Source organism: Myotis yumanensis, unplaced genomic scaffold (assembly GCF_028538775.1).
Source record: "Myotis yumanensis isolate MYYU_CA2020_CCGP unplaced genomic scaffold, mMyoYum1.0.hap1 SCAF_13, whole genome shotgun sequence".
Taxonomy (NCBI): Eukaryota; Metazoa; Chordata; class Mammalia; order Chiroptera; family Vespertilionidae; genus Myotis; species Myotis yumanensis.
Genome location: NW_027223764.1, coordinates 5,316,759 through 5,330,175, shown reverse-complemented (window position 1 = coordinate 5,330,175; position 13,417 = coordinate 5,316,759). Strand labels below are relative to the sequence as shown.

General features: G+C 61.7%; 1 protein-coding gene across 4 annotated transcripts in view; it reads left to right on the top strand.

Annotated features, from left to right (window-relative positions):
• CFAP46 (cilia and flagella associated protein 46) overlaps positions 1 to 11,385 on the top strand; it is a 57,243-nt gene extending 45,858 nt beyond the window's left edge. For 2 of the 4 annotated variants that reach the window (XM_070432135.1, XM_070432134.1), the window contains 12 exons: positions 496 to 617; positions 1,113 to 1,192; positions 2,641 to 2,841; positions 4,252 to 4,322; positions 4,407 to 4,467; positions 4,535 to 4,570; positions 5,111 to 5,213; positions 5,880 to 5,992; positions 7,009 to 7,090; positions 7,556 to 7,692; positions 7,801 to 7,881; positions 8,223 to 11,385. In XM_070432135.1, coding sequence (XP_070288236.1) covers positions 496 to 617; positions 1,113 to 1,192; positions 2,641 to 2,841; positions 4,252 to 4,322; positions 4,407 to 4,467; positions 4,535 to 4,570; positions 5,111 to 5,213; positions 5,880 to 5,992; positions 7,009 to 7,090; positions 7,556 to 7,692; positions 7,801 to 7,881; positions 8,223 to 8,344 — 1,209 coding nt within the window. In that variant the 3' untranslated portion in view covers positions 8,345 to 11,385. The remainder of the gene's footprint in view (positions 1 to 495; positions 618 to 1,112; positions 1,193 to 2,640; positions 2,842 to 4,251; positions 4,323 to 4,406; positions 4,468 to 4,534; positions 4,571 to 5,110; positions 5,214 to 5,879; positions 5,993 to 7,008; positions 7,091 to 7,555; positions 7,693 to 7,800; positions 7,882 to 8,222) is intronic. The other 2 variants (XR_011473532.1, XR_011473531.1) reach the window with 2 other exon arrangements.
• The last annotated feature ends 2,032 nt before the right edge of the window (positions 11,386 to 13,417 follow it).

Sequence of the window (13,417 nt, the reverse complement as noted above, 5' to 3'; positions counted from 1 at the left end):
GGGCTGCCACACCGTCAGGGGACCGGGACCCCAGCCTGTCCGCAGTAAGGGGGGGGAGCTGGGCAGGGACCCCCTCAGCGGGTATGGGGCACCGACCAGGCACTGCGAGACACCCAGGCCGGCCTCCCTGCTGGGCAGGGGCCAACTTTTCTTTGAATCCCTGAGCCCAGTCTGGTGCAGACACCTCCGTGCTGTGAGCAGAGGATCCCCGTGGGGCTGGGGGTGCCCAAGAGGGGTGCTCTCAGAGGGGTGGCGGGAGAAACTGACCATCACTGAGCGTGGTCTGTGGGGCCCAAGGACTCTGGTGCCGAGGCAGGTGTTGGTTCCAAGGCACTTCATGTGCTGCTGAGCTGGGCCCTGGCCACCAGGCTGCCTCCGGAGTGGCCTGTCCCTGCGGGTCCCCACACAGCGGGGTTGCGCCCCTCTGCTCTAACCAGATGCATCCCATGTGGTCCCCTGGCACCTTCTGATCATGGGCTGTCTGGCTTTGGACAGAAATCAGAAGGCGCGAACTCTGAAAGGCAGAGGTACCCTCTCCTGAGACTCAGCGACATCCTAAAGGCCACGGAGGACTATCTGCGCCCGCTGCTCTCGCTGCTCCGCAGCCCCGAGCCCAGGTCCCGCGCCGGGTGCTCTCTGAGCATCAGGGCCTGAGCTCTGCACACCCAGTGGGGCTGAGCCACACCCCTCTTCCTCTGCTCCCGCTCCCATGGGACACCCTGTGCTTCCTGAGGGTCTCTGCACCCCCAGAATGCCTGCACCCCCAGAATGCCCGGCTCTGTCCCACCTGCCATCTTCCATTGGGAAGAAGTCCCGCTCCTCTCACACCGTCGGCTGGGGTGTGGGCGGGACAGCAGGGCCAGGGGCTGGCCGTGGATGTATTTCTGGCAGGAAAGCAGGCAGCGGGGTTGGGCCTGGGACCCCCGGGGCTGGGCAGCAGTCAGTGAGGGCCCTGAGCCTGTTCGCTGGCACCTGCGCGCAGCTCCCCGGCCCCCATCTGTGGGGCACTTGCTGCGTTAACGAGAAATGGTCCAAAGCGATGCGCTTGACGTTCCTGCTGCGTGTGGTTTTCGAGTATTTTTCACACCTGAACGTGTACCTTGGACTTTCAGAATCCACATCTCGTCGACCATTGGGGATTTGGGGAAAGCGAAGCCCAAAGACAAGGATCGGAAGCAGTCCGTCGTCCCAGGTGAGCGGCAGCGGCAGGGAGGCGCCAGGGCCGTGAGTCGTGGGACCTCAGGAGCCTCCGTGGCTGTTGGTGAAGAAGCAGCCGGGTTGGGACTCGCCCCCCCTGTGAGAGCCAGGGGGCGGGCAGCTGCCGGGCGGGCCCGCGGGCCTCCCTCCGAGCGTCTCCCCGGGCGCTGGCCACCACTGGTGGCTGGGACGGTCTCAGAGGCTGTGTGCCCCGCCACCTCTGTCACAACCTGGCCGCGGGGTCAGCTCCAGGGCAGCCTGTGCCCGTGGCTCATGGCCCTGGGCACTTTGCAGGCAGAGCCCTTGCCCTCACAGCTGGGGAGGCCCGCTAGGGGTGTGCCAGGGCCTCATCTCTCACCTGGTGCCTAATTTCACAAGTCGCTCTTTTTAATTTTTATTGTTTAATCTATGCCTGAGAATATTTTTCCATTGATTTTTAGAGAGAGTGCAAGGGGGTGGGGAGGAAGGGGAGAGTGAGAGAGAAACATTGATGTGAGAGAGACATCGATTGGTTGCCGCCTGCACATGCCCCGACCTGGGCTAGGAATCGGTCCTGCACGTGCTCTTGACGGAGAATCAAACCTGAGACCGTTGGTCCACAGGCCGACACTCTGACCACTGAGCCAAACTGGCCGGGGCCATAAATTGCTCTTTTAAAAAGGCACTTCATTCATCTACTTTTCGTCCCCCGCAAAGACTTGCTGACAGAGGGAAATGGGCAGTTACTTTGTCAAAAGTGCTTTGACCTCCTCGGGGTGCTGATGCCCACAGCACAAGGTGCCGACCCTCAGAGATGAGGCCCCGAGCGCCACCGGGGGCCCGTCCACCCGACTGAGGCTGGAGGTTCCGAAGACAAGTCCCGTCCACACGCCAGCGCCGAGGCTGGGGCTTGACCTCCCGAGGCCACTTTTGTGGCTGAGATTCTGCCCTCAAGTCCCTGCATCCGAGGAGCCCAGCCGCGCTCGGGGCCAGGGCACTGTCTTCACTCCGTAAGGTGGAGAGTCATGGGCCTTGCCCTGCACCACCACGCGTGTTGGAGAAGGCGGGCTTTCTCTACCAGGAGACAGGACCGTGGCTCCTCCGTGGGCTCCATGGGCCCCTGGACAAGCCTTTCTCCGAAGGGCCCTCTACGCGGCTGCCCCGGAGGTCACGACCCCTCTCTGGCCTCCTGAGGAAGGAGAGGGCTGTGCAAATGTCGGTCCTTTGGAAGGGGGCTCCCTGGTTGGGAGGAGCCACATCATCCCAGGACCTGCCTCAGGGAGTGGCCGCCCACGCCGGTCCGGTCCTCAGAGCCACGGAAGACCCGACACCCCTGTGACCCCGCCCGGCTGCTCCATCAGACCAGTGTGTCTCCCCCAGAGGGGCCACATGCCTGGGGCCCTGCTCTCTGCCAGGGGGGCCACCGCCGCCAGGCAGTGGCTTCAGCAGTGACTTTTGCCACAGGGTTGGCCACGCCGGCAGCCAGCTTCCTCCCGCCTCCAGTGGAGCCCGAGACCGTGGACACCGTGGTCCTCATTGTGGACAGGCCGCTCCTGGAGCTGCCCCTGGAGGGCCTGCTGGTGCTCCGCGAGGGGGCCATCTCCTCCGTGTCCCGGGAGTTCTCCCTGCAGATGTTCTACAACCACCTCCACCAGGAGGAGGCGGGTGAGTGCGGCCCGGGCCTGCTGGCGGGGGGGGGGGGGGGGGGGGGGGGGGGTTCGTTTTGAATGGAGCTGCTTGCTTTTATCATGCGGGGTCGCTAACTCCTGTCATAGTCACCAGAAAGATCTTTATAGCGCACCTGCTGTGTGCCAGTGTCTGTCAAGATTGCTCTTGGCCGCACAAACTTGTCTCCTGGGGAGGATGGGGGGGAGAGGCTCCGCTGCGGTGCCGGGTGCGCAGACGGGTGGCGCATGGGAATCCTCCTCGCTGGGCACGCTGCAGATTTCCGCAGGAACAAGCACGTCAATCAACATGAAATCCGATGGAAAATAAGTAGATTGGATTTTTGCCGCCGTCCAAGATGAAATCCCAAGGACCAAATTTGCCCTTCGACCTGAAACAAGGAAAACCCCCGACGAGAGGCACAAAGCAATAATTTTCAGACATTGGAGACCTGAGGGGGGCTAGGCCACCACTGAGCAGTCACCGCGAATACGCAGGGAAGGGAGGCGAGCTGCAAACACCACTCAGTTAGTCCAACAGGGGCAGGAAAGAGGAGAGTGGAGCCCAGAGGGGCAGGACAGAGGGAGCCCCTGTGACCACCTGTGCAGGCGAGGCCGCTGCGGGGGTGACGTGCCAGTCCCCAGTCGGGTGCCTTAAAGAAACCTGTTTAAACCAAAGGGGGAAAATGGGGGGGGGAAATGAATGATGGAAAACATACAAAAGTCACAGGGGACCTGCGGTGCTGCCTCCGCATGCAAGTCCCCAGGGAAGGGGCCCCCGTCCCCCCGGAAGGGCCTCTCGGCTTCGAACGTTTATATTAGAAAATGACACGGTGTGACGCGCATGAGTAAGTAGCTAAGTTAGGAAGTGAGAGCGAGAACGCAGGAAATCCAAGGGAAGCAGAGGACGGGCGACAGCAAGCACGTGAGCCATCGACAGAAGAGAAAATGGAGCCACAGATTGGTTGTTTGGAAAAAAAAGAAGTCAGGACAAGGCGGAGGACCCCACATCCACGCTTCCCACACAGGCGAGGACTGTCCCTGTTCCCGAACCCACAGCCGCTGCACAGTGAGCGGCCGCCAGGGGACGGCTGTGCGGAGGGAGGCGCCAGGGGGGCCGACACCCTGGGGGGTGCCCAGTGAGGTGTGTGCATGGTCAGTGGGCGGGCCTGGCCCAGGCCTTTCCCCGCCCTCTGAGTCTTTACATTTGAGGTGCCGCTGCCATTTCACATTTAGAAAACGTAAGAGGAGCAGTTCTCCCTGCACCTGGCTTTGGTGTTGAGGTGAAGCTCACGCCACATCCGACCGGCCATTTCAAAGCGAGCAGAGTGGCGTCCGGCGGGTCGCGGTGTCCTGCACCCGCCTCCAGCCCGTCCCCCGGCACCACCACTTCCTTCCGTGTCTCCAACAGAACGGACCACGAAAAAGGGCAGCAAAGGCAAAGAGTTGAAGAGGAGAGGCCCAGGGAAGAAGAGCCGGAAGGTAGGTGGGTGAGGCCCGCTGGCCCTGGGCTGAGGGCCTGGGTGCCGCTGGAGCCAGGCCCCACGACCCCGCCTGTCGTCACAGGGCAGCGCACCCCGAGTCATCCCTCCCGACGCCATCTTAGTCGACGCGGACAACTTCAAGTGTATCCTTTGCCGGGCCCACCGCCCAACACCAACCTGCGGTCCTGGTTCTCCTTAACCGAAGCCCAGATGTCGTGGACCCCTTCGAGGAGGCCCAGGGCCCAGGTGAGCACTTGCACGGCCCCTCCCCTCTCTGCATGCACACGCACATGCACACGCCACACCCCACCCTCTGCATCAGGCGTGGCCTGGGCCCCCACGGGGCAGCTCCGGGCGCTTGGGCCTTTCCTTCCTCTCAGGCCTCCTGCTCCCAAGCTCTTGGTATTTAATTCTGAGATTTAAAAAAATTTTTACTAGAGGCCCAGTGCACAATTTTTGTGCACCGATAGGGTCCCTAGCGGTTGCTGGCTGCCGGCCAGGTCCTTCCTCCTTCCCCTGGCCGGCCCCGCCCTCTGGTCGAACTCCTGGTCGAGGGGACAATTTGCATACGATGCTTTTATTATATAGGATTTTTTGGGGTGAAACTGGTTTTGCAAATCTCTCCTCGAGGGAGGGAAGGAGACCAGCGTCTCCACTAGCAGTGAGTGTGGCACCGCCATGGCCGGTGCCCCGTGAGGCTGAGCCCAGGCCCCGCCCCGCAGCCCCGCATGCTCCACGCCGGTGACGACGCTTCTGTGTTTTGCCTCCATTCCATTCTCATTGCAGGAACATGGCTGCCTGTCTCCGTAACCCGGGAAATTTTGGATAAATACAAAGAGTCGTTCACCGCGCGATGGGTGGGACATCTGGGAAAAAAGCTCTTTCCAAGGTTCGGTCTGGGTTCCCGGGACGTTGTCCTGCGGGGCTCCCTGCGTCAGGGGGTGCTCTTCCCGTGGGGCCGCTGTCCTCAGTCTCCACCTGGGCCCCATCCTTCCCCGTCTCCCCTGTCTCTCCCTCAGGCCCCTCCTGCCTGAGCCCTCATTCTGTCCTGTGACCCCCCAACTTTCCTTCATCTCATTCTGGGCTCCTTGGCCTTCGTGGTGCCTGGATCAGGGTGTGGTTGTCCTTACCCCGTTTCACAGCTGAGGACCTGGCCCCCAGGGGTGCCCCGTACAGGGTCCTATAGCCATTCCAGTGGGACATGTCCTGTGGGTGCCCTCGGAGACTGGGTGTGCTTGGGGTCAGGGAAGTGTTCCTCTAGCACTTCCCAGAGCCATGCCCAGTGAGATGGGGTCCCCTCCAGGGACCCGGGGCCCACCCTTCTCCCGAGATTCGCTGGCACCAGCTCCCAGGGACCCCAGAGTCAGAGCCAGGAGAGGCCCCTCGGGAGGGCGAGTGCAGGAGGCTCTGTGCGTCTCAGCCGCCGAGTGGGGTGGAGGGAAGACCGGGCGGGATGTCTTTGCTTTAAAATCTCATCCCCGGAGGGTGTCCCCTGGGGCTTCCACACGTGCCTGTCCCCGGCTGGCCGCCCGCCCACCGAGCCCCTCCCCTGCAGCCAGGCCGAGTGGGAGCAGCTGCTGGGCCGCTGTGAGGGCTTCTTCTTCTATGGGATGGAGAACTTCCTGTCGCACTTGTCGGTGGAAAGGTTGGCTGCCATGAACTTGGAAGGTGAGCGGGTCCTCTCCTCCGGGACCGCGGGCGCCAGAGGACTAGACGCAGGACAGAGCCGCCTCAGCAGGGATGTCATCTCTCAGGGCCCCCATTTAGCTTCTAGGCCTGGCAGCCCACAGGGCAGGTGGGGGTCACCCTCCCCGTTCGGGCCTGGGGGGGGGACGGGGAGGCTGGGGCGTGTCTGCCACACGCGGGTCACCCGCCCTGCCCACCAGCCCCTCTGCCTGACCTTCCGCCCCCACCCCGGGACACCGCACGGGGGCTGGCGGCATTTTCAGGGACCCCTCACGGAGGCCCCTCCCCTTCGGGTGCGTGTCCCCATGGATGGCAGCCTGGGAACGCTTGTCCCGGACTCCTTTCCCGCCCCCCACTCACGCCGTGGGGCCACGCAGGACAGGACCCCACTCCACCCCGTGAGCATGTCACCTGGGAGGTAGAAACAGGGCCTCTTTGAAACTGACCCGAGCCTTCCCAGACGGGATGGCCAGGGAGCCCAGAAATGTGAAGGTCACAGGCCTCGTGGGCCACGGCACCGCCAGGCCCACTGCTCCCCACAGGCCTGTGTGTAAAAGCCGGAGGGTCTGCCTGCCCCCGGGGCCGCCCGAGGCCCAGCCCAGCCAGGCCGCCCTGAGAGCGGGGTGGTCCTCTGCATCTGTGGGGCCGCTGCACGCCCGCCCGGTGCATCTCGGACACTGGCCCCTGTCTGAAGGCATGGGGGCCGGGGCGACCAACTCCTCGCCCTGTGCCCGGTCCAAGCCAGATGCCTGGTCGGGGTGGCGTGCTGGGAGCCGAGACCCCCTCGCAGGGCGGGGCCTGCTGGGGCCCCGGGGCACAAGGAGGCTGAGACGGGTGTGGGCTCCTGAAGCAGATAATGTCCTGAGCATCTGTGCGGCCCGTGACCCAGAAAAGGGCCTGCAGTTCACACCCAGGCCTCAGGCAGCTGGGGCTGTTTCTGTGGTCACTGCACCGGAGACGCCAGCCTGCACCCCTCTCCCCCCGCCTGTGTCCTGCAGACTGCCGGCTGATGGTCCTGCTGGACCTGAGCCGGTCCTACGAGAGCATGCGGCGGACGCTGGAGTCCTCAGAGCACAAGAGGTGCTGGTGGCCCGGCTTGTGGAGGCTGCTGGGGGGCGTGGGGGGCATATGAATGATGGGCGCATCCCATGGGGAGTGTGGGGGGGAAGTGCCCCTGCAAGCTGTGGGCAGAGCCCCAAGAGGGAGCCAGGCCTCCATGACGGGCTCCCACACCCTCCCTGCGAAGTCTCGGGGGCCCCAGCAGCTGACCACCGGCCACCGGAGCCTCGAGGCTGCTGGGGTTGGGCCGGGAGCCAGAGGGCCGGCAGTCGGGAGGGTGCCCCCAGCACGTGCACCCCAGGGACCTGGACTTCCTCTCACAGGGGATGCCCTGCAGAGGGATCTGAATGCCTTTTTTTTGTGGCATTTAAGTTTGGGGGTGGGAAGTTTGAAGAGCTGTCAGTCCAGATACGCGTTCCGGCCCTTGGTGCTGTTTGGGGTGAGGACGGAGGGGGCTCTGTCCCACGGGAGCTCGGTCCCCTGCAGCGTCCCCCAGCTGGCCCTGGAGGAGCCCATCGAGACGGCCATCCTGCTGAGCCTGGTGGGGGTCAAGAGCATCCTGGCGAACCAGTGGCCGTCGACCCTGCAGGACAACGCGCTGAGGGCCAACATCCTGTGGGAAAGTGCGTGGTGCCAGCCTGTCCCACACCCTGAGCCTCCATGGAAGCCCGCGGTGGGGGGGTGGGGGGGTGGGGAGGGTCCACGTCTCTGAGGTGGAATTTCTTCCCCAGATCTGCTGGCATTTGGCAAGACAACCGGGAAAGTGGCCCGTCTCCTTCAGAGGATGGAAGCTGGTGAAATGGTCAGCCACGGTAACTAGACTGTCCGCCTCACGCCCCCACCCTCCTGCACCTGCAGGGTCAGAGCCCCCACTTCCACGCCCGCACGGCCTCCTGCAAACAGGCCCACAGCCGGGCCTCTGCGCTCCTCAGGGGAAGCTCCGGCCATTAGATCTGCGGATTTGTCTTTAAAACGGTTCAAGTCTCACCAAGTCTGAAAGCCCGGGGGTGTGTTCACAGCAGCGTCCAGGCCTGGGGGCTGTGTCGCAGGCAGAGCCAGGAGCACCCCCTCCCCGCCCACCCAGGCGCCTGGCCCTGGGCTGGGGCCCCGGACTTCCTGCTCCCGGTGAGCCTCCTGTCCCCTCTCCCCTCAGACCAGTCTCCACAGACCCCCAAGAACAGGCTGATGCTCCGACCACAGCTGCACGGCTCTGAGTGGCCCTCCACCAGCCTCAACCTGGTCCTGTACGGGCTGCCGAACCAGGCCATCGTGTGATCCTCCCGTCCCACTCGCTGCGCCCCTGCAGGCCCGCCCCCGGGCCCTCCTGCAGCGCCCTCCTGCTGGTCTGAGTGCCTCCCCTTTGCCCCCGTGCCACCTGCCTCCTCCACCATCATCCAGGGCCCTCCCAGGGTCTGCCTGCACCTCTGCACCCGGACCCTCATGGAATGGGAGGACGCAGGAGGGGCCCGGCAGGCAGGTGGGGTGAGGGCTGCACCGGGGGCCACCCCAGGCTGCCTGGACCCCTGAACCCACCCTGCCCTGTCGAGGGGGCGCATCTCTCCCCGGGGACCCGGAGGAGGGGTGGTCTCCACCCCCACGAGCCGTCAGCAGCAGGGGTGCCCTCGGGAGACCGTGTCTGGCCGATGTCCCTGGGGACGAGGCTTGTGGTCCTGGGGGGACATGCTGGTTCCGAGGCAAGGAACACTGTTGGGCCCTTTTGTTTTCCATGTAAGAGCTTTAGTAAAGGACGGAACCCAGCTCCTGCGAGTGCTGTCTGTGGCCGAGACGCTGGGTGGTGGCAGGGCCGAGCCCAGCCTCGGGTCTGGGAGTCACGTCACCAGCACCTTGTCCCATCCGGCCGTGTGAAATGAGCCCCCAGCCCCTCCCCAGGGGCCCCCACTCGGGTGGGCTCCCACCCCGGCAGAGGGAGGGACAGGTCCTCACATGGCGCTGGGCCCTGAGGGCGGCGTGGCCCTGTCCTCGCAGCCAGGAGCTCCCAGCCCAGGTCACCTGCCACCACCGGATCAAGGTGAGCTGTGTCTTCAGCGGGACCCGGACGGTGGAGCCAAGTGGAGCAGAGCCACCGGGTGTGGCATGAGCAGGTGCCAGGGACCGGCTCGGTGGCTCTGCTCTGTCCATGCGTTTCCTCACCAGGGGAGAGGCGGTGGGGAGACGATGGCATAAAGCAAGGCCAGGTCGGTGCCCCCCCCGCCAGCCCCCTTGCCGGCCCTCTGACCTTGGCACGTGTGTGCCCCACGCTGGGCCAGCAGATTGGATGGGGATGCCCACTCCCTCCAAACCTCTTGGCTGATTGGCCGGCACTGGACTTGCCAGCCCTACGCCCTACGCCCCAGCCCCGTGCAGGTCCTGGGGGCTGAAGGGAGCCGTGCAGGGGGAGCAGCGGGGGTGGGCGGCGCACAAGGCAGGGAGAGCCAGCAAGCAGAATGGGGGCACACACACATATGCATGTATACACGTGTGCATGTACAGGCTCTCACATGCGTCCACGTGCACACAGGTGCACGCACCCACACACGGAAGCCTGTGGAAGCAGCACAGTGTGCGGTCGGGTTCCCGTTAGCCACCGTCTGCACTATTTATGCCGCTTTCCATGAATCTGTAGTTAATTCAATATAAAGTGTTTTGAAAGCTCATCTTTGATAATATTGAAAGGTGGAGATTCCTCCTTTTTTGTTTGATTTTTTCCAAATATATACCCATAGTTGCTCCAGGTTTTTTTTAAAAGCTAACTAATGACCAGGGAATAAATTTGGATCAGAGCAGCATTGGAAATATGAGCTTTCTTGTGGCGAGGTGTTGGCACGCGCCCAGACAACAGGAGTAAAAGCTTCTGGAGATATTTCATTGCAGGCTCACTGCTCACCTCCCCTGTGTCTCCTCACGTGAGTGCGATTTCATGCATCAAAGGCGCTAAAATAACTTTCTGAATTATGTCCCAGCAACATAACAAATCACATTATCAATTAACTTCTACAATAGAAGTGGCTTTCTGTAATAGATCCAAGCGTGAAAAAATTACGTGGGTGAAATTTATGTAACCCTAAAAACTGTAAGGAGAAGAAAGATCACTTTGAATTTATTGGTGATAATAGGGTACTGGAGGTAATTCGCATGGTGGACAGCCCTGTGAGACAGGGTGACCAGTCTGCACGCTCTGGACAAGTCCCACAAAGGACACGGGCGGGTGACAGGGCTGGGCAGCAGGATGACCACACTGCCAGCCAGCTGACCCCGCCAGCGGGTCGGGGTGGGAGCCGAGGGCAGGCGGCTCTGGGCCAGGCTGAGCTCTGGACGGGCTCCGTGACCTTGAGCCGGTTACTCAGGAGCGTCAGACTCCCTGACCCAGGACTGCCCACCCCTGGGCCTGATCCCACTCAGCTCCTAGACCCACAGTCCCAGGTCCCCATTGGCCCAGCCCCTCTGTGTCCCGGTCCCTCCCTCCCAGGCCGGCAGGGAGTGTCTTGCTCACCATTCACCTTTTTAAAAGTTCTACTTTTTTTCTAAATTGTCTTGAAAATAGTGATTTCCATATTTTAAAGGTAAGGAGTGTTTTTATTGGAGGAAATTTGGAAAATAAAGTCCTCTCAGCAGACAGCAAAGGTCACCGTTTGATGGATATCTTTTCTCTGCCGCTTTCTGCCCCTGGAGCTCCCATGGAGTCTGGACCAGCCCCCTGCAGTTTCGCTGAAGGACTGTCCATTCCAAGGTGGTTTTTTAAAATCAGAATCCTCGTTTAAAACATCTCTACCCTCAGCAGGCCACCTGCACACCCCAGGGTCCCCTGTGCCCGGAGGGGGGCCTGTTCCAATGGGGCTGCTCCTCCTGGGGAAGTAGGGGCTGGGGCCCCGGGCACACCAGGCGTCCCGTCACTGGGCCCAGGTGGTGTGGGCTCGGTGTCCACACCTCACGTTCCTCCCTCACTTTATCCCCTGGATACTGTCACCCAGACACGGATGAGGCCCATGCTCCTGAGGTGGCCACCTAGCGCCCTGCCCTTTGCCAGTCCCTGGCAGCCTCCACTCGTCCTGGCACCACGTCCTCACTTCCTGGCACGGGCTCTCGAGCCCCTGGCCCCTGCCTGGGATTCCCAGCAATGTCCCCGCTCTCCCGGGAGGCCACCCCGCCCCATCCCGTCCACCTGGGGCCTGGGCACCTGGGCCTCCCTCCTCTCCCGACTTAATTCACAGGCACGGCTAAAACAGGCTTCTGGATTGATTTGGATTAAGAAATTAGGTGGGTTAATAAACTGTCTACAGACCCTTGTATATAAATTTCTATTAAGTTCCCGCATCCAACACTGGTCTCTAATAGTTTAATTTCTGTATTAAATAATTAAAACTCTATTGTCAATTGCTGTGAACAATTGTTTTTCTTAATGATCTTTCCAGAGGAGCCAGTAATTTTATATCTTGTAAAAATGATTAACTGGCATCATTATCCCATATTCCTGAAATATAACCCGGCGACTTCACGAAAGGCCATCTGTATTCAATTAATGCTCCTGCGTTAGACGCAGCATCCCTCCGCGCCACGGCTGTCCTCTCATTTTATTATGGCGATGATGAAGATGGAAACAACCAGTTTAATTATCCCATTTCCAACGGTGAAATCAATTTGCGACACGTCTTCACGCTTAAAAAAAGAAGATGAAGAAGGCGGCAGCCTGGGCCCTGGGAAGGGCAGGCCGGGCGGAGCGGCCAGCCAACGCCTCCCAGGCTGGGCTGGCAGCGGAGCAGGGAGGGGCCAGCACCTTCTGGGCTCTAGTTCCCCGGGGGGTTCCCTGCTCTGCCCCCCAGCATCACTCAGTCCCTCAGTCCCCCACAGCGGGTCCCTGAGGCCGGTCCTGCTCACTGGACCCACAGGGACATGGGCTGCTCCCCAGACCTGGTCTGACTGTAAAAGGGGGGGGGAAAGGAGGGGGGAAACGTCACGTGGTATGCGGCCCCCTGTCTCTGTCAGGGTGATTCCAGGGACGCCCCTGCCCTGCCACTCCATCGCTGTCGGCCACATAATCTAATTGTTTGACGTTTTTATCACAACTCCTTGGGAGCAGAGGGAGACGGCTAGATTAATACTCTGTGCGGTTGGCCGACAGCCGGGATGGCGCTGATGGGCTGAATTACAGGGGACTCTTAAATTTCCTTATTATAGATTTTAATTCTTTATGACAAGAGGCGAGAGGGGGCGTTAAGACAATGAGGTGGAGGCGGCCCTCCCCCGCCCTGTACCTGGGGATCAGAGTGCCCCCCACGTCCTCCCCCTTTTTCTGGCACCTCCTGCCACCAGGCTTTGTTCTGGGGGCATCGGGGGACAGGGGTGCTCAGACCGTAGGACGGGACAAGGACCATCTGCCTACAACCCGCCCCCCAGGAAACATCGTCTTTGAGATGAAGCTCTTGGGCTCAGAAGTGCCCCCCAAAGACGGGGCTGCTGAGCCCCACGCCCCCAGGAAGCGGTTGCCATTCTGGTGGCATTTCTGAGGGTTGAGAGTTGGGGTCTGGTCATGAGCCCAGTGGCCACTTGCATCTCCTGCCTGTGGGGTTCTTATTTGCAATTTATCCATTTCTTCCCCGTTTGCTATTAATTCTAGTTCTCTGTGTAATAGGAACCCTCACTTTTCTCTGTCACGGGCACTGAAACCTTCCTCCCAGTTTCCCATTTACTGCCAGATCTTCTTATTCATGACGGGCTTCGTCACCCTGAAAATATTTAATGCACTTTTCTGGCCTCAATGTGACTGTTTCACGCCCCGTGATGGATACGGACGGCGGGCCTCCGGGCGTCACCCCACCCGGTCACCCAGGGGCCCCTGCCCTGCCCTGCTCGGAGCCCGTGCTCACCCTCGGGGTGAACCACACATTCTACTGTGGACCTTTCTCACTTGCAGTTACGCTGAGACCCGAGACCCTGCAGAAGCCCTTCTGTGCACGGCGTCAGGTGGAAGACGGGGCGTGTGGACGGGGCAGGTGTCCCTGAGGACCTAGCTGGCCTGGGCGCCCCTGGGAGGGGCAGCTGTGGCTGGACGGGCCCAGGCTCTGCAGAGAGGCTTCCGGGAGAGCTTGGGGACAGTGGGTGCTGGGAGCTGGGCAGTGGGCATGAAGCAGGCAGAGGGAGGGTCTGGGAGGCCTCAGAGCCAGGCTTTGGGGTGCTGAGTGGACGGCACTGGGTCACAGAGGCAGGGAGTCGGGCCCCATTTCCCAGGGACATGCTCTGGATTCCTGGAGCCAAAGACCTGCTGCCCCCACAGGCAGGCTGCCCGAGGCGGTGGCCGGGGCGGTGGCCAGGTGTGAGGCATTGTCTCTAAGCACCTGTGTCCTTGGCCCCGAA